The sequence below is a fragment of the Micromesistius poutassou genome (genome assembly GCF_964030765.1).
Source record: "Micromesistius poutassou genome assembly, chromosome: 4".
Lineage (NCBI taxonomy): Eukaryota > Metazoa > Chordata > Actinopteri > Gadiformes > Gadidae > Micromesistius > Micromesistius poutassou.
In genome coordinates this window covers 11,608,018-11,625,899 of record NC_140274.1, presented here as the reverse complement: position 1 = coordinate 11,625,899, position 17,882 = coordinate 11,608,018, and the positions used below count along the sequence as shown (strand labels likewise).

Below are 17,882 nucleotides of genomic sequence, written 5' to 3'. Positions count from 1 at the left end.
ATTGTGCAAGCCAATGCGGCGGGGCTGTGAGAGTGAATGAACTACAGCCCAGCCTTTTTCTCCTAAGGAATTCTGCTTGAGATTTGCAGGTCCCAAGCAGTCCTGATGGTGCAGTGATGTTGTGTTTGAAGGGAAAAGCTTCACTGTGGGCACTTTCTGTAGCCTTGAGTCCACTAACTGTATCGTGCCCTTTGAATACATCAAGGGTTTCAGACTTCACAAGCTTGACCAAGGGTTATTTTTGCTTCCATGGTCTTCACCCATCACAAAGCAAATTGTTAACAATATATCTGGATGTCATTGTTTGCAACATAATAAACGAAAGAAGAAAAAAAAGACAGGTCTTGATTATTTTGTTGGTGCTTTATGAGAGTGTGTGAGTGGTTTTACATTTAAACCCTGCAAATGGTTCATATGGGTTTGTTCCAAGTTTGCTGGATGGTTATGATATGGTTACAAACTTTACCATAGCAAAGTAAATTAATGATATTTCTAACAATTTTAAAAGCCTTAACAAAGATATATTGGACTGAATTTGTTAGTTCAAATGTTGACCCAAATTACGAGATCAAAATAGTAACATTGTTGCGGTGGTCAACAAAGTTCGATAACAAGTTTAAAACAATCCTACAAATACCAAAATATACTCACACTCCGGACTACAAAAATAGTAAGTCGCTTGATGATGACGTCCTCGTGCGTGTCGGCGCAGAATCTTGACGTCATCGTAAAGTCGGAAGAAGTGGAGCAGTAGAACGTTAGAGCAACGTGAGTTTTGCCTAAACGTTGATTGAATATTTCAGGTGGAAACTGCTGTAGTGACAACAGCACTACAAAGGTATGCGTGGGGATGAGTTACAGTCCACATGATGTTGTCGATAGATAACAGGCTAGAGACATTTGTATTCTGCTCTTATTATTTGTTGGGCATACTTGCAGCGATTGGAACATCCGTAGAGCCAACAGCACGTTGACCCACATGTTGTTATTGTGCTACGTAGCCTACTGGAAGATTAATCTTCGGAATATATGTTGCATTGTTTACAATCTGGTGAAATGTCGATGTGTTTGTATTGAATTTATTTGTTCTGTGTAGGAAGCATGTCTCTGAACAAGTCCATGCATCCACGCAACCGGTATAAAGACACGCCCCCAGACTTCGCCTATTTGGCCTCCAAGTACCCGGACTTCCAGCAGCATGTTCACACCAGTATGGCTGGGCGATCCATGTAAGTCAATTGTGTAGTCTTCTTTCTGATCTGATTTCTCTGGGTAGAAAGAATGCCCATAATATATAGATAATATAACGGTATTCCGTGATGAGTTCTCTATTTTCCAGGAATCAATTAACAAATCAGTGCAGTGGAAATCGTGTCACTGTTTATACTTGCTGTTATGATGATATCCATACGAAGCATTCCCATACACAGTGGAGATGGAGATGATCGAAGTTTATGTCAGGAATTTTAAATATGAACGTCCTAGTGAAATAAGGGAACATGGCAGTTGTATGAGTTTTTGTATTGCAGTTTCATTCCCAACACAAAGAAACAAATGAATATACACATTTAATTCCTATCTAACAAAGCTACTGTCAGCAATTGTCAACACTGAGAATGAGAAGGGCCTGCAAAGTTTGACTATGAACTGCAAACACATTGGGTTTCCATTTTGAATCCTTTTTCTTTTTTCAATAATTATTATTGATGTATGACTACAGTGTCAAATGAATCTGTGTGGTCAGCTGTCTTCTTTACTTGGATGGTTTTACTTTGAAGTTTGTCATCATTCTGTACAGCCTCTTTCATTGACAAGTATGCTTCAACCGTCAGCCAATCGTAAATTAGAAATAGCTTTGGTGTAGGGGTGTAACGATACACAAAAGTCACGATTCGGTACGTACCTCGGTTTTTAAGTCACGGTTCGGTATGTTTTTCGGTACAGCAGTTTTTTTTTATTAAACAATTTTTTTAATTTGATTTATAAAATTGTATCAAACAAATGCCTTACACAAATTAAAATAGATCAAATACAATTGAGGATTAAAACACAATAAAGTCCAGGACTTATTTCCATTGTGGTCCTCAACACAAAACATCAGGACAAGACAAGGCATTCACAGAGTGTGTGACAATAAAAATGTTTTTCAAATGTACCAAAATGAAACGTGCAATGAACCGTTAGACCCCTACCGAAAAATTTAGTTATGAATACGTGTATCATTACACCCCTACTTTGGTGTAAGATTGCATGTGTCCTCACCAGGAGTGAACTATTTAACAAGTGAGCCACAGGTTGCTGCAGGTGCACAAAAAAAGTGTCTAGTGGGAAGGGTGAGGGTGGACGTCCACTGATGCCTATTCACCACAACCTGCTGGGAGGACTGTCACAACAAGGCCTGCGGGATTTCATTTGTGCTTAGGTGTTGGTCTTCATGTTTGTACCTGCTGTCTTTCTCCCATTCATTTCCATTGAGTGCAACCACACTCCTTCCCAATTAGACCCATTCTCCTTATGCACTGTTGGAAGTGATAGAAACGTCTGTTCTGTCACTGATAGAGGCTCGAGCTGGAGATTAGAGGGAGAAGCTTTCGGTGCAGTGGTTTGGACTGTAAAACCGTCATATATTTGGAATTATGTCAATGTGTTTTTATTCTTAACAAAAGGGTTTTGGGTCTGGCTAGTAGAAATGTTTACATCAGTTTATTTACAGGAGGTCTTCTTATCAGTTAAACCCAGTGGCATGTGTTGTATGTAGACGGCTTTCCCGACAGAATCATTTAAGACTTGGAACATCTGTGCCCGATTGTAACCATATTGGCGTGTAGGCTGATTCTTTGTCAATCTAGAAATGGTCATTCAGCTGTTCCTGGGGAAAGCAAGTCAAAATGTGTGCACTAGCGATGTTGAAGCCAAGACAGGTCTTGTTTGGTTATAACGCCTCATTATGCACACACTCCTTGAAATCTGCCATGGCAAGCTAACTGCCTCATCCCAAATGCGCATAAAATTGAGCGGATGATTTATTAATATTGACGTGAAAAAGTGAATGTTTATCTCACAACTATAATGCAAGAAAGACGCCATTGATATCCATAAGATAACAAACCATACATAACAAGCCAATCTCCACTTTCTTTTTTTTATATAACTTTATTTTCATTTTTTTTAAATGATAAATGATATTTTTAGATGACATTTCCAAGCCCGGGAATTTTAACAACAGTCACAGTAAGTACTATATTTACTACTGTAAAAAAAGGGAGGAAATATGTCAATGTAAATACACACACAAAATAAACAATAATCATAATTAGTAAAACAAAATAAGTAATAGTAATAACCAAAAAAATGAATAAATACAAAAAAAAAAATATATATATATATAAATAACGGGGGGGGGCTCTCCACTTTCTGTGCTGAGCCAAAGATGTGACGCGGTGTCAACGCCGACCTCCCCATTGTGCAGTCAGGGTGTGTTCCGGCCGCGGTGTTAAGAGCTTGAAGGTCACCACAGAAGGTGTGAGGTGGTGCGTGCCCCCACTGACTCCCCCACTCCCCTAGTACGTGGTCATGCCCTGCTGCTTCTGGGATCTGAAGTCATCCTCTGACCCTCTCTAGTAACCAACCCACGATTTTGAATATTATGCACAAAATACGGATGCGCGTGTGTGTGGAGTGGAAAGACGTGAGCCTATTTGATCGCACGCTGGAGAACCGTTGTTGACCTTCATAACTGTTTTGAGGATGAGGGACAGCACGCACCCCTTGGTCTCCACGCCTCCTCCCTCTTTTGGACTGCAGCAGCAGGGAACTGCTGACTGTACCTCTCTGCTCTCTGCTCGAGTTCTCCTCTGCTCTCTAGTGCTTCATTCATGCAATACAGTGTGTGTGTGTGTGTGTGTGTGTGTGTGTGTGTGTGTGTGTGTGTGTGTGTGTGTGTGTGTGTGTGTGTGTGTGTGTGTGTGTGTGTGTGTGTGTGTGTGTGTGTGTGTGTGTGTGTGTGTGTGTGTGTGTGTGTGTGGAGAGAGATACATTTATTTATATATCTCTCTTTCTCTATGGATCTGTCTCGTCCACACGTCATCTGCCGCTCTTTGCTGTGGTGACGAGCCCCTCTGTGTTTCTGACTCTCCTACTCCTAGCCATATGTTCCAACATTACGCGTTTTCCATAGTTTTGTAGCCTGCTGCTTGCCATCGACCACGGCATGACGTGCCGCCCACCCTGCGTAAACGTCGGGAGCGCGCACGATGCCGGGCATCAGCCATTGCTCCAGCGTGGCCAGATCTGCGTGCTCCTCTCGTCTCTGCAGTCGGCGGGGTTGCCATGACAACCTGGCGCTTGCAGCGCTGCCATTGCTCGGCGGTGCTGCTGCTGTGCAGACGACCAGCAACGCATGCACTTAGCAGGCGCTAAAAATAGAGGTGGGAATGCTCTCAACAGTTTTAAATCATTAGCATGGGAGGGAGAAAGCAGCAGAGAGACAGAGAAATAGAAAGAAAGAGAGATGAAGAGAGGGCGGCAAGGAGAATAGATTTAAACAGCATAATGACAATGGAGGTGGTGTATCACTTACTCATACTCATTACCTGAACTTCAATTCTCCCTCCCCCCCTTAGAAATGGAGCATGCGTGTAACGTTGAATGGCTTTACCTGCAGCAGTGTCCTGAAACCCAGCCAGGTGTTGGTGTCCCACCTGACACCAAATGGCCACGCTTGATTACCCTCCCCTCTGCTCTAATGCGGTCATTAGTGGCAGGAATCCCAGCTGTGATTGATGCCGGATCCCCACGACCAAGAAGAGCACCTCCCTATGCATTCCTGTGCTGGACTCTCCCATCCATGCATCCTGCATCCTGCTTACAGCACTGCTAGTAGGCATAGTGAACGGTACGGTAGGAGGATGAAGTTGAAGGAGGATTTGCGTCAGTATCAGCCCACTCTGAACAATACACCCTCTGGAGATGTTTAACAGGTCTCCCCCCCCCCCCCCCCCCCCCATCCCATCTATTGTGCAGTGCTGCTGGGGCTTCCATTGATCGGAGATATGCTGCGGCTGTCAGTCAATGTGTCTGTGGTGTACTTGCATATGGGCTGAGGGGGGGAGAGAATCGGGCTCACACCACAAATCCTGAGGTGCCAGACGCTCCAATCACCAGGAAGCGTTTAATTGCATCTGTCAAGGTGCGAAAGCGCCCAGAGACACTTTAATTACACCTAGCTCGCCCACTTGCGTTGTCACACACACACACACACAAACACGCGCACATGCACACACACAGCCCCCCCACCCATTGTTCCCCGTAGGTAGTCTTAATGGTTTCAGCTGGCTAGGAAGCGCGTGTGTGTGTGTGTGTGTGTGTGTGTGTGTGTGTGTGTGTGTGTGTGTGTGTGTGTGTGTGTGTGTGTGTGTGTGTGTGTGTGTGTGTGTGTGTGTGTGTGTGTGTGTGTGTGTGTGTGTGTGTGTGTGTGGAAAAGTGATTAAAGTAAATGTGAGGCTCTGCTGATGTAGTAAATGTGAGTTTCAGTGTCATTAGCGGGAGGTGTTGTAAATTGATGTGCTGCTTATCCTTCTACAGCGATTCATCAGTGGTATGTGTCTGGGCTGGAGCGAGGGCCCCCAGTCACTGCAGGGGGTTAATGGAGTGCTGGGTTAGTGCCGGTGTAGGGAAATGCTGCTAATAATACACTGGACCACCGCATTCTGACAAAGAGCAGCCGCCAGGAATTGTCAATACTCGGGATCATGTTTTCCGTGCTCCGTATATGTACAACTCTAATTATGTGTGATACTGCTCATATAAAGAATCAGCCCCAGAAGTTCTAGTTGCCATGCCAACGTCATGAACAAGATCTATGTTATGGATTTAACAGTATTTCTTTTTTAGTTTGTTTTGTTAAATGAAGTGAACACAAAACTCCTTCCTTCCCCCAGATCAAATGATTCCCCTTTTTCAGCTAAATGATAATTAATGGTGGTTCTGCGTCGCGTCAGCCTAGCCTTCGATCCTCCCGAGGCTTCGTCTGACTCTGCTCTGGGCTTTGCTCCGTGTGCTCTCCCCTCTCCCAGGTTGAACTTCAAAGAGCCCGAGGCGGTGCGCGCACTCACGTGCACGCTGCTGAAGGAGGACTTCGGCTTGACCATCGCCATCCCCCTGGAGCGCCTCATCCCCACTGTGCCGCTGCGCCTCAACTACATCCACTGGGTGGAGGACCTCACCGGGGGCCAGGGCCAGCTGCGCAAGGGCATCGACATCGGTGGGTCCCTCACACAACGGTTAACCAGCCGGCAGCCCATCACCATAGACATTACATTTAAAAACCACATGATGTCAGATATTTTGCCTGTGTGTGTCAGTTATGGCACCCATTGCACTACGGCCCATCCTTGGATGGGGGGATCCCCACTCGGCGTTCCGGCTCAAAATTTCTTCCTTGCTAATTTAGGGAGTTTTTTTTTCTTCAAGGGGGTGTCATAAATATATGCCCCTTTTGAGACTGTACCTGTGATTACGGGCTATACAAATACAACTGAATAGAATTGAGCCTCCCACTGGTTTGTTCTCTAGGTTGGCTGAGGTGTGTGTGTTCAAGGAGTGCGGTCTGGTTTTGTTGTTTTGCTCCGCCCCACACTCTGTGGCTTTTGTTGACAGTAAATATTCAGCGTGTGTGTTCTGTTCAAACAACTTTGATCCAAAGGTTGTTCTTTGACTTTGCCTGTCTATGTGCTACAAGGTCATTCAATGGCCTGTCTATGTGCTGTATGGTCTTTCAATGGCCTGTCTATGTGCTGTATGGTTGTTCTATGGCCTGTATGTGCCTGTGGATTTGATAAAGACTACCTCTAACATTATGGTGTATACTACAGACTGTTCTACGTATATAATGGGGACTGTCCTCACCTCCAGAGGCCTCAATTAGCCGCGTCCATACAGCATACATCATTCTCACACTCTTGTTGTGCATGTGTGTTCACAGGAACTGGGGCATCTTGCATCTATCCCCTGCTGGGAGCCACTATGAATGGCTGGTACTTCCTAGCCACTGAGGTCGACGACATCTGCTTTGACTACGCCACAAATAATGTGGAGCAGAACAACCTCTCTGAGCTCATTAAAGGCAAGCCGAGTCCTCTCTGCACTGCATTAGCCAGGTGTAATGCTTCAAAGTGAACACTGCACAACACATTTCTTTTCATCGGAGGTGTAGTTTCTTTTTCATGTGCATTGTATATATGTGGCTTCTTGCCAGTCACATTCATACTGCAGTGTAGGCATTTGTAAGTTGTTTGGTTGGGCTGCCAACCTTCCCCAGTATCAAAGCACTAACGGTTTTGTTTTATTTGACACAGAGACATAAAAAAGTGGTCCACTATCACCCGCGCTTTCACATCGTGGCACTGTAGGGCTTTATGATGTGACTCATAGTTCATGTCAGCCGTCGGGACGGTGACTCACAGTGCATCACAGTCCACACTGCTAATGTTTGACAGGCCGTTGGCACCGTGATCACGTAACCTCAGATATCGTCTGGAAACACTCGATCGTGTTCATTTTGATTATCCATACATGTATCTGTTATGTATTTACATGGCCTGCATTCATTCTTTTTGCACCCAATGTGACACCCAAACCTTGAGCCGTATGATGTGTACTTTAGTGGTTAAGGTTCCTCATAAAACCCTGCTGATGGACGCCCTGAAGGAGGAGACCACCCTAGTGTACGACTTCTGCATGTGTAATCCTCCCTTCTTCGCCAACCAGCTGGAAGCTAAGGTAGGGTGTTTGTGTGTTTACAACATCTCTCCCATCCCACGAGTCCCCCAGTTTGAATTTAAAACAAAGAGTGCTTTGCAGACTTGCGCTTCAGACTCCTGGTTGCGGGCATCCATACAATGATTTATGCTCCCAAGCGCGGGCTTTCTGCCAGGAGGAATCGTTTGAATTGTTGACAAAGTGGGAGCGAGAAGCCGTCGTGGGACTTGATGGGACTCTGGCGCTCCTGTCTCCCCTGGCTCTCTCAGGGGGAGAACTCAAGAAACTCTCGCCGGCCGCCTCCCAGCTCCGTCAACACGGGCGGCGTGACGGAGATCATGGCCGAGGGCGGGGAGCTCGAGTTTGTCAAGAGGATCATCCATGACAGCCTGCAGCTCAGGACACGTCTGAGGTAAGACTGGCCGGTATTTTAGGTGTTGAGGTTTTTATTGTTGTTCTGGACCGTTTCTCCTTTGGCCTCTGATATGAAGGAAGGATCAAAAGGACGCGTGAGGTTCTCTGTGGCTCCATTGGACTGTGGCCTTCATTAACTAATGTCTCTCGGCCACGCAAAATCAACCTCACCAAACGATCGCGATAACTCCTGTGATACACAGTCTAGTCGATGTCACCCGGGTCGGTATGGACCCACCCGGGTCCCGAAGATCTACGCTAGATTCCCTACATCTGCAGACATGCACTGTGTCATCCACGTTGGCCACGCAACAACACAATTAATCGGTACTAAAGACGTCCTGATTGCTTCGGGGATGGGGGGGGGGCTTGATGGGACATGTAAACGGAAATTACAGAAAGACGATCCCAGGAGGGCGGGGCGGGCAGGCGGGCAGATGGGGGAATCCAGCGTGGCAACGTGGAGCTGTCACCCAGAGTTGGTTTAACCATTTGGCACGCACCGGTCCTACGCGGTGTCGGGTTACCAAAGGGAACAGCTGTGTTTTGGTCTTCGGGGGGGTTCCTCCTAAACAAATCCTTAGCAACCCCCCCCCCCCCACCCGACTCCCCAGCCTAAGGAGGCGGACGACCAGGCAGCCGTGTGAGTGAGTCTGCGACGGAGCGCAGAAGAAGAGGTGCGATCTGAAGGATGATGAGACGTGTCGCACCTGGGCTCAGTGGGGGGTGCGGCGCGGCACACGTGTTAAACATCAAGGCTGCGATCGCGGGGTGGGGGGAGGGGGGGGGTGCCTGAGACGGTGCGCGTCCCGAACGGTGTCACGGCGTGGCGGTGACGTTAAGGGGTTGCTCCGCAGGGAGGGGGGGGGCCCGCCGGTGTCGCCGTGTGTACCGCCGCATGTGACACTGTGGGGAGAGGTGAGGGGAGACCGCTTGGCAAGGCGTGAATCCCCAGTCTACCTCTCTTCCGCTCCCCTCCTCCAACCCCCCTCCCCCACCCGCTGTCGAGTTTGGGGTTCGAGCCAAACCAGCCGCAGCCGGCTGTCACTCCCGAACGCATGCTGGGATACCAGAGCCACCAGGTGTCCATGGAAACCACGCCAGCTATTCTGATTGGACCGCCGAGACACCACCCCACCCCCCTGCCTGCATGTAACTGCAACTCGTTTTTCTAGTTTTTGCTAAACTATAATTACTGGCAGATGGGAGGGGCAACGCCACCTTGGTGACAAGGCGCCACGCGACACCATCGCCACCTCGGTTGCCAGGCACAGGCGACACACACGAACGCCACGGTTACGGCAGGGAGACGCGCTTCCTTTATTCGGCTCTCTGGGCTGAAGTGTTTGCCGCCATTGATGTGATAATTACGGTCACTGGCGGCAGGATTGTAATCATAAGCCCGTGTTTCAGAAGGAAAGGACAAAATTGAATATGGCAAAGTGCTCTCTCCAGCTGGACCCTTTGGGGCTGTTGTCGACAGGGAGGGGAGCCCGAGGGCTGTGGTGGGTCTTAACACCCCCGCCCCTAACCCAGCCACTCAATAAAAGGGGGGATATTAGCTCTGTTGAATACTTAATGGTGTCACTTGATGCAGACGTGCTGTAGCATGCCACTGCCCTTGTATTCATCTGGACATTCATCCAAAGAGACACGGTTACCTTCTCCCTGCTAATCGACTTGCCTTTCTTAGTGCCCTAATTGCATTCTCATTCAGTAGTCAATGCATGAATGATTATTCCTGTTTACTTGGTTCTTGGTACTTATGATGGGCGTGAATTTATTTGCATGGCCGGCGTGCTTTATTTATTTTATTTTTTTAAGAAGGCCTTTGCTTGCTAGAAAGTATTAGAAGGCAGGAGGGTAGTTGCTTCTGGTTGTGCTTGGATCTCAAAAGGAAAGCGCAGAGCAACACTGACCTACACCTTCCATTCCCGTTTATTATTGAACACATTGTTTGGCATGATGTGCTGGCTAAAGGCAAGTTGTTTGTTTTGTTTTTTTCAAGCTGTTGCCGTAACATTATAGACATTGATAACGAAAGCATTCATTTTGTAAAATGTTTGAAAATGTCCCTCTTTCCTTGGCTGACCGTAAAATTCTTTATTTTCTGTGTTGCGTTCTTAAAGCCTTGCTATGGATTTAAGGATGTACTGTATATCGCATGGCACATATATAGATGGACTCGCAGGACAACATCAAAGGCTCCATCGCTCTGCCCTGGGGCCACAGCACCTCCGCTGTCTTCTGCGGCTACTTTCTATTGGCTTTAATAGAGGATAAAAACGCCTACTTCTAATCCGTATTAAATGGGGAACAGAGAGTGGTCAGCAGAGGCGTGCTCGCTCGTACTGTGTTCGTGTTGCATGTAAGGCCATTGTTGGATCTGTCTGGGTTAACCTGGCACCATCACGCTGTGAGTTAATGCTGGACTCCCGCTGCAGGTGGTACAGCTGCATGTTGGGGAAGAAATGCACCCTGGCCCCTCTGAAGGAGGAGCTGAGGAAGCATGGGGTGAGTAGAGCCCGGCTACACTGGAACACACGCACGCACACACACCTGCACGTGCCCACACACACCTAATTGTCCCCATGTCCCCCCTGCTGTCTTTAATCGAAGATGGAAGCTATCTCGCTCTGTTCAAAGCCTCTCTTCGCGTCAAACAGAGCTTCACGCAGTGCCACAATGAAGCTCACACATCCAGCAAACCATAAAGAAAAACCTATTACAATAGGTTATCTAAGCAATGTCACAGCCCAGCTATGAATGCGCTAATTTCTATTAGCATTGCGTGACTGATTTGCGTGGCAGTGTGTCGTTAACATTCATTAGAGGTCTAGCTAATAGCCTAGCCCCTTCACTGCTAACTGCACGTTTTGGGCCCTATGGCACAACGCCAGTCACTTAAGCCCCTGCCCGCATTACTATGATACGGTCGGCATGATGTGGAACAGACGGACATCACACACCCACACACACACACACCCTGCGTCAGGCATCAGTTAAGCTGACAGGGGGTCCCCCGGCCCCCTGGTTGAGGGAACTCTCCGTCGCTGTCCGTGGTTCTTGAAGCCCTCCTGTGCGGGGCCGTGAGGGCGCTGTCGCTGCTCATCAGCGTGAGTGGCGGCCTGGCTGTCACCCAGGGCAGAGGATAGCCTGCCTCGCCGCAGGTTGAGGTGTAAAGGGAGACCGCGGCTGATTGCTACGCAGATGTGGAGCCACCGCGGATCTCTCGGCCGACTCAGTGTCTTGTTTTAATCTGCTAAATGTTTCTGAGGGCTAAGGGCGGCTTCTTGTAAACCCCCCAGCCCCCCCACCCCCTCCATTTGGGTCTAGTGCTTTTGACCTTTGACCTGTTATTAGACTGACATGCGTCCCCCTATTATTGATCACATTCATCCCATTTTGTGTTCCGTTGGCACTCTTTTCAATAGAGACGTAACTTTGACACACTCTGTGCTAGTGTTGTCTTGACACTGGATTTTCTAAATTTGATACCTTGAAAGAAATCGATATTCTATAACATTTTCAATACCACAGGAAAAAATAAACACAAAATTGAGCGCATACAATTTAAGATTTTTCATTGAAAGATAAATATAACAAATGACTGCGAGAGACGGCAATGCAAGTGAGTGAGAGGAGGCGGGGCCATGTGAGCACTACAGTGCCCGCTTTAGTACTCATACTTCGATACTGCAGAGTTGTATCGAAGTATGAGTACTAAAGCAGTTTAAAATGTTCATCGATATGAAAAATCCATACTTTTGACAACTCTATATACTGTGAACCAGAGCTTTGCACAGGAGACACATTGACAGTACATGTGTTGATGTCCATCTGTCTGTCAAACGTAGATCAATGCCATTTTGATTCTCACTTCTCTCAGCTCGCCAAGGCCGAGCGAGATGCCTTAAGCGTATCGGCATCTAAATAGAGTCGTGTCCGTTGTGGTTGCCCTTTTACTGACTGTCCCTTTGTCAACCCATGGTCTTATAGGTGCCTCGGGTGACCCAAACAGAGTTCTGCCAGGGCCGCACCATGCGCTGGGCTCTGGCCTGGAGCTTCTACGATGACGTGATCGTTCCGGTAAGTTGTCGGGAGGAGGGTGAGCTAGTCATTCCAGAGAGCAGCTCTCTCCGCGGCGGCCGGCCTGACGGTTACTAGTGCAGGTCTTCCGGGGACAAGGGGGCCGCTCCCAAACCGCCGTGCATGTGAACTGAACTTCCGAGCCATCGTATCAATAATGCACTCTGTCTGGGTCCCTCTCCAGCTCCCCCCTCTCCCCCTCCTACTACTCTATGGCCGATTTCCATTAGATGCACTTATTCAGCCCTCCGGGGATGTGTTTACCTCTCAGTAATGTGCCGTATCCAGGCAACAGTTGCCACGGCAGACATGCATGCTATGCCATGGCCCACGCTCCAAAGGCTGGGGGGGGCAGAAGGAAGAAGGGAACAAATAGAGGGAAGTGAAAGCTACGTTAAGGGCAGGAAAGTATTAAGGGGAGAATAGGTGAATAAGTGAAGAGTTATAAATCCGTGGGAGAGAGGGAAATGGAACATGAGACTGAAGGAGTTGGAGGGTTGCGGGGAGCCGGCGGGGGGGCTAGACGTTTTCCCATTTGAAGAGCTGTTAGGTGTAATGAAGCCTTTATTCCGTCTGCTCTTTGCAGCATTCTACCAGACTACACTGTTTCCTTTAAACATAAAATCAGTTGAGCAGAGAAATTGGCCTACATTCCCCCAAACACACAGACATAGACATACAATCTTCCCCCACCCCTTCCATCCTTTTCCAAGATTCTTCAGACTGGAGTTGCTCATAATAATTTCAAGGCATTCATATTTGTTATCCTGAGTGAGTGTGTGGGTGGGTGGGGCATCAGTTTACATGTGTGTACGCCCGGGCACGTGTGTTGCTGATGCATGCGTTTTTCTATGCATGCAGTTAAATGCATGGCTGGGCAGCTAATCTGCCATGCATGTGCCTTCATATGGATGTGTAGGTTATGTATGGATGAACATCTGGGGACGGGGGGGGTATAAATGTTACACGTATGGCCTAAAGTACATGTGACATGCCCGACCTAGTGACCTACTTCACTTAAGGTCTTCCCCTGCTCAAAGCCCTTTAATACCAGGTCTCTCCCTCCGTCTCCCCACTGCCCCAACAGCCCTTCTTATTTGGTAGCTTTCTCCTTGATAGATGCATAGATAATGATCCAAAATCACCATGCTGATATTCAGGAAGCTGCTGCTCTGCAGTTTCTTCTGCTATATATATATCGTTTTGTTTTTGTTGCTATTTTCTCTTTTCTATTTCTATTTATTTGTTATGCTCTGCATAAAAGGGCCATAGCCTCATGCATATTCCCATCGTGTTCCCTTATATTTTAAAGAAATAACTATATATGGGAAATATGTATGGTGAACTGATAAGAAGCTAGCGGAGACTCTGAATAAGCCGGAATGAAAGGTTGACTATTGGATGAAGGGCTTTCATACAGCCTATAGGCTGCACAGCTGATGTTTTCTTTTGCTGCTGCTCCAGCATCATGTGACTCTGGCTGGACCCTTGGGAAAGATAGGGTTAAGAAAGGTTCAGGTTGCAGAAAGACCCCCAAGACACAGTCCCCCTGGAGGTTTTCATTGTTGAGGGTTGGAAGAGGGAGTGCATGTGCAGTCAGCATGTCTTCTGCAGTCTGGGGTATAACCTTTCACACACAAACACACATGCACGCACACGCTGTGTACATGTAAACAAAGTGGAATGATGGATAATTTAGTATGGAGTTTCTAATGGAAGAAAATATCTTTGTATTACCCTGGCTGTTACCATTACCGGCTTTCAAAATTAGGCCACTCTTACTATTTAATTGTGTGTGTGTGTGTGTGTGTGTGTGTGTGTGTGTGTGTGTGTGTGTGTGTGTGTGTGTGTGTGTGTGTGTGTGTGTGTGTGTGTGTGTGTGTGTGTGTGTGTGTGTGTGTGTGTGTGTGTGTGTGAGAGAAAACGGGCATGTGGTGTGAAGGGAGAGGGCAGGTTGGATGAATAATAGAATGACAGCAGAGCCAGAGCAGACGTGATTCACCAGAGATGAGTAGACGTGTGTGCCTACATGTGGATTTGTGATACGGGAAAGCGTCTTTAGATTTATTTATTTTTGATTTCTCTTGATTTCTTTTTAAGGTGAATGTGTTGTGAGAGGTAGTTTGCAACGATCTAATGTAAATGAAGCAGTTGCTACCAGACAATATCTAATGAGCAGCCAAACGCGACAATCATTTACAGTTCTGACAGTTAACCAATAAACGTCACACAATAACTTGTTTGTTTTTTGTCCACTAAAGTGGTTCAAAAGGACGACTACTGAGGGATAAAATGGCAACCAAAACAGTGCTGGAGCACGATGTGTTCCCTGCCACTCCCCTGTCGTTTGTAGGTCAGTCGGCCATGCTGTCTCGGTGTGTCTGCTCTTCCCTCATGCACACGCTCAGCCATGCCTACGTCTGCCCCTCTGAAAGGCTGTGCAGTCTATATTTTTCACAGAGACCCATGTTTTATTTACTCAAAGTATTGCACTTTTACACTGCGCAATATTATAGTTACTGAGCCGGGAGAGGTCGAAGTCGTCCTCAATGTCATTCATGGCCCAGAATGTTTGCCATGGATGGGGCTCCATCTAGTGGTGGAAACGTTTGACTCTTGCATGTTGCCACAGTAGAAAACCCATGGGCGTGTACACCAGTGCACGATTTATGGTTCTGCATCTGTCTTTTTGGGTGGAGGCTGAACAAGGTTTTTTCAAGAACGTGGACCGTACAAATGCAGTTGTGTATGAGATTGTCTTAGATTGGTTACCATGGCGGATGATTGTAGTGTGGAATTGGAAATGGCTTTGTTAAATGAGGAAGATCAGCTAGCCGTTGAAAAAGAGAGGAACATATTAGAGGAGATGGTCTGCAACTGCAATGAACATGTCAATGCATCAGTAATTATTAGACGAGGATAAAAAAACACCAGCATGGTCTATTTTCAGGGCAGTGGTCTCCACTAACCATGTAGAAGTTGGAAACGTAGCAGGAAGTCATTGCACATTCAATCGAAGTGATGGCTACATGGTCATTTCAGTTCTCTATGTTGGTTTTTTATGTCTTCAAATTAAAAGTGTGGAACGAGATTGTTAACAGATTTACAGCCACTCCCTGTTTAAGATGGATCCTCATTGTCATCAACCATTTGCCTGTTGAAGGTCCGTTAAAGGCACCGAAATGTTGGGTATGAATATATTGCATCTTAGACATTGTGCGAAGTTTGTTTGCAACCTTTCATCTTCTCGTCCCTCTCCTACGCACCTGTCCCATGAAATAGGTGTGCCAAGTGTCATTTTTGTTCTGAGCGCTTTCTTAGTAAAATAACGTGTCCAACATCCACCTGGATCTCCACGAAGGATCTAAATGTCCTTGTCTCTGCAGTCCCCACCCAACAAGAAGCGTAAGCTGGAGAAGGGGAGGAAGCCCCTGTCCTTCACTCTTCCAGAGGCTGGTGTAAAGGAGCTCCGGGCCAAGGCCTCCGCTAAGGGCTGCAAGTCCTCCTCTGGTCTGGACAGCATCACCGCCCTGCTGGAGAGGACGCTCACCGACCTGCGGGTACATACACCACTCTCTGGGGACGCACCTCAACACCACTGCATTTAAATTCCCATCTCTCAAGTCCCATGACACAGTCACATGCAGCAAGTTACATTGGAGGGATGTTACTTTCTAGGGTTGTTGAAAGTTAAAAGGGATGTTTTTGTAATGAAAGGGACATTGCCACGCCCCCTTGTCAACATACTGCATTTGGTTTTCACAGTACTTGTACTTGATCTAAGACATTGCTTGTATGTCAACCTGTGGCCACAGCACTGGTTTTGGAATATTTCTAGAATAACAAGGGCATAGGCTGCTGTATGCCAGGTGATTAGAAAACTAGACACAGCTGTGTGATGGACCAAACTTTGCCATCACTGGGTAGAAAAGACTAAGTATATAATTATAAGACATACGGGTGAGAATTTTTAAGAATGATGTATTTGTATATAGAGCAGCTTTTCAGTGACGCATCAATAAGAGGACAATGAACAGGTGTGCTCCTCTGTCCGTGGTCCGCTACTGCAGGTGCTGCACAAGCGCGTCCCCAGCAGCGTGCAGCAGACAAGTCTGCTACTGACCGCCGTGGAGAACACCTGGATCCACGGGCGACAGAAGCGGCGCGAGCAGAAGCGGCATTTGCGCGAGCTGCCTAGAGCGCCCCCTGCAGCCTTGGCCGGCTCCCAGAGCACCGCAACCTCAACGGGCTCAGCCAGCACCACTAGGTCCTCCCAGACCAAGCAGCCCTCAGCACAAAGCCCTGTGGTCCCTGAGACCCCTTCAGACCAGGCCACTGTAGAACTAGCCTGCCCACGACTGCTAGCAACTCCGGAACTGCCAGCTAGCCCACCACAGCCAGTGAAGAAACCGCTCAATGACTCTTCCCCAAGTGTAGCGGTCCAAAGGGACCCAACTGTTGAACCATCAGAAGTGTTAGGGAGTGACGCAGGCAAGGTTGTTGACCTGATGGAAACCCAGACCTCTGTGGTAGAGAAAGGAGCAGGAACAAATGAAACGGTGCTGGTGAAACGGCCCCCGACCCCCAGTTCTGTTCAAGAGTTTCTGTTCAAGTGTCTGCTGGAGGTGTTGATGGAGGAAGTTAGTGGTGGTGTAGTGGTGGAGATGCATTGGGTGGAGGGCCAGAGTAAAGACCTGATGAACCAGCTGTGTACATACCTTAAGAACTCACTCCTCAAGATGGTGGCCAGTCCCTAATGTCAAAACGGACTGGGAAGAACAAACGTTCCTGTGCATGTTTTTATTTTGGCATATTCATGAATGTTTTGTTGAGTTTGTTTGTATGACTTTTTTAAGATGTGTTCTGTATTTGTTAATACAGTATCTATAATAAAATTTACTTTTTTAGCATTGTGTAACTTCTTGATTTACTTTGACTAGTTGTTCGTCTAGCATGGCATGTTGTGTCTTAATTTGGCCACTGGGGGACAGTAGATGTCTGTTGCTATTTTACTTCGATTTGAAATTAAACTGCCGCATGCAAATATGTCTCAGAATGTCCCCAGACGGAGTTTTTTTATTGTAGTTCAACTATTGTATCATTCTGGGTTGGTGAATAAGATGTGTTTTCAAAACCCGTAACCAATTATTTATTGTGTATTTTATTTTACATTTCTTGGAGAGTACTTTGGACACTATCAGTGGTCCGTTATAAGAATAGTGCTGTTGAGCACACTGCGAGCAGGTTTAATCGGGGATACTTCTCTACAGGGAACGGACAGTATTGGATCGCATACACACGGACCTCTGTCAGTTCTATAAGGTGAGAGTTAGGAATCCAGGTGTTGCAGGTCAGTCGTGATGGCGCCTAATAATGTATTGACCGAGGACCATGACCATGAATTGCATTAAAGTCTTAAGCGTTTCAAAAGTCCACATTCACTTGGATAAGACGGACGACACTTTTATAAAACATACGGAAAAGCCAACCCTGCAACTAGAAGGCGAAGAGAGCGGAAGGAACAAGCGCCCACTTTATGTGGTCGTTGAGCACCTCGAATACGCAGCGTCCAACGATCAGGAATGGAAACTTGGGTCAGCATTATTGTTTGCACCATCTAG

General features: G+C 47.1%; 1 protein-coding gene across 1 annotated transcript; it reads left to right on the top strand.

The window, feature by feature from the left end:
• The first annotated feature begins 745 nt into the window (after positions 1–745).
• Positions 746–17,162, top strand: mettl16 (methyltransferase 16, N6-methyladenosine). The gene is made up of 10 exons (XM_084467015.1): positions 746–838; positions 1,097–1,229; positions 6,075–6,262; positions 6,983–7,123; positions 7,664–7,779; positions 8,028–8,170; positions 10,617–10,686; positions 12,172–12,261; positions 15,648–15,821; positions 16,332–17,162. Exons 2-10 carry the CDS (start codon positions 1,102–1,104, stop codon positions 17,016–17,018), a joined length of 1,737 nt encoding a protein of 578 aa, XP_084323141.1. The 5' UTR covers positions 746–838; positions 1,097–1,101; the 3' UTR covers positions 17,019–17,162.
• Positions 17,163–17,882: the final 720 nt, after the last annotated feature.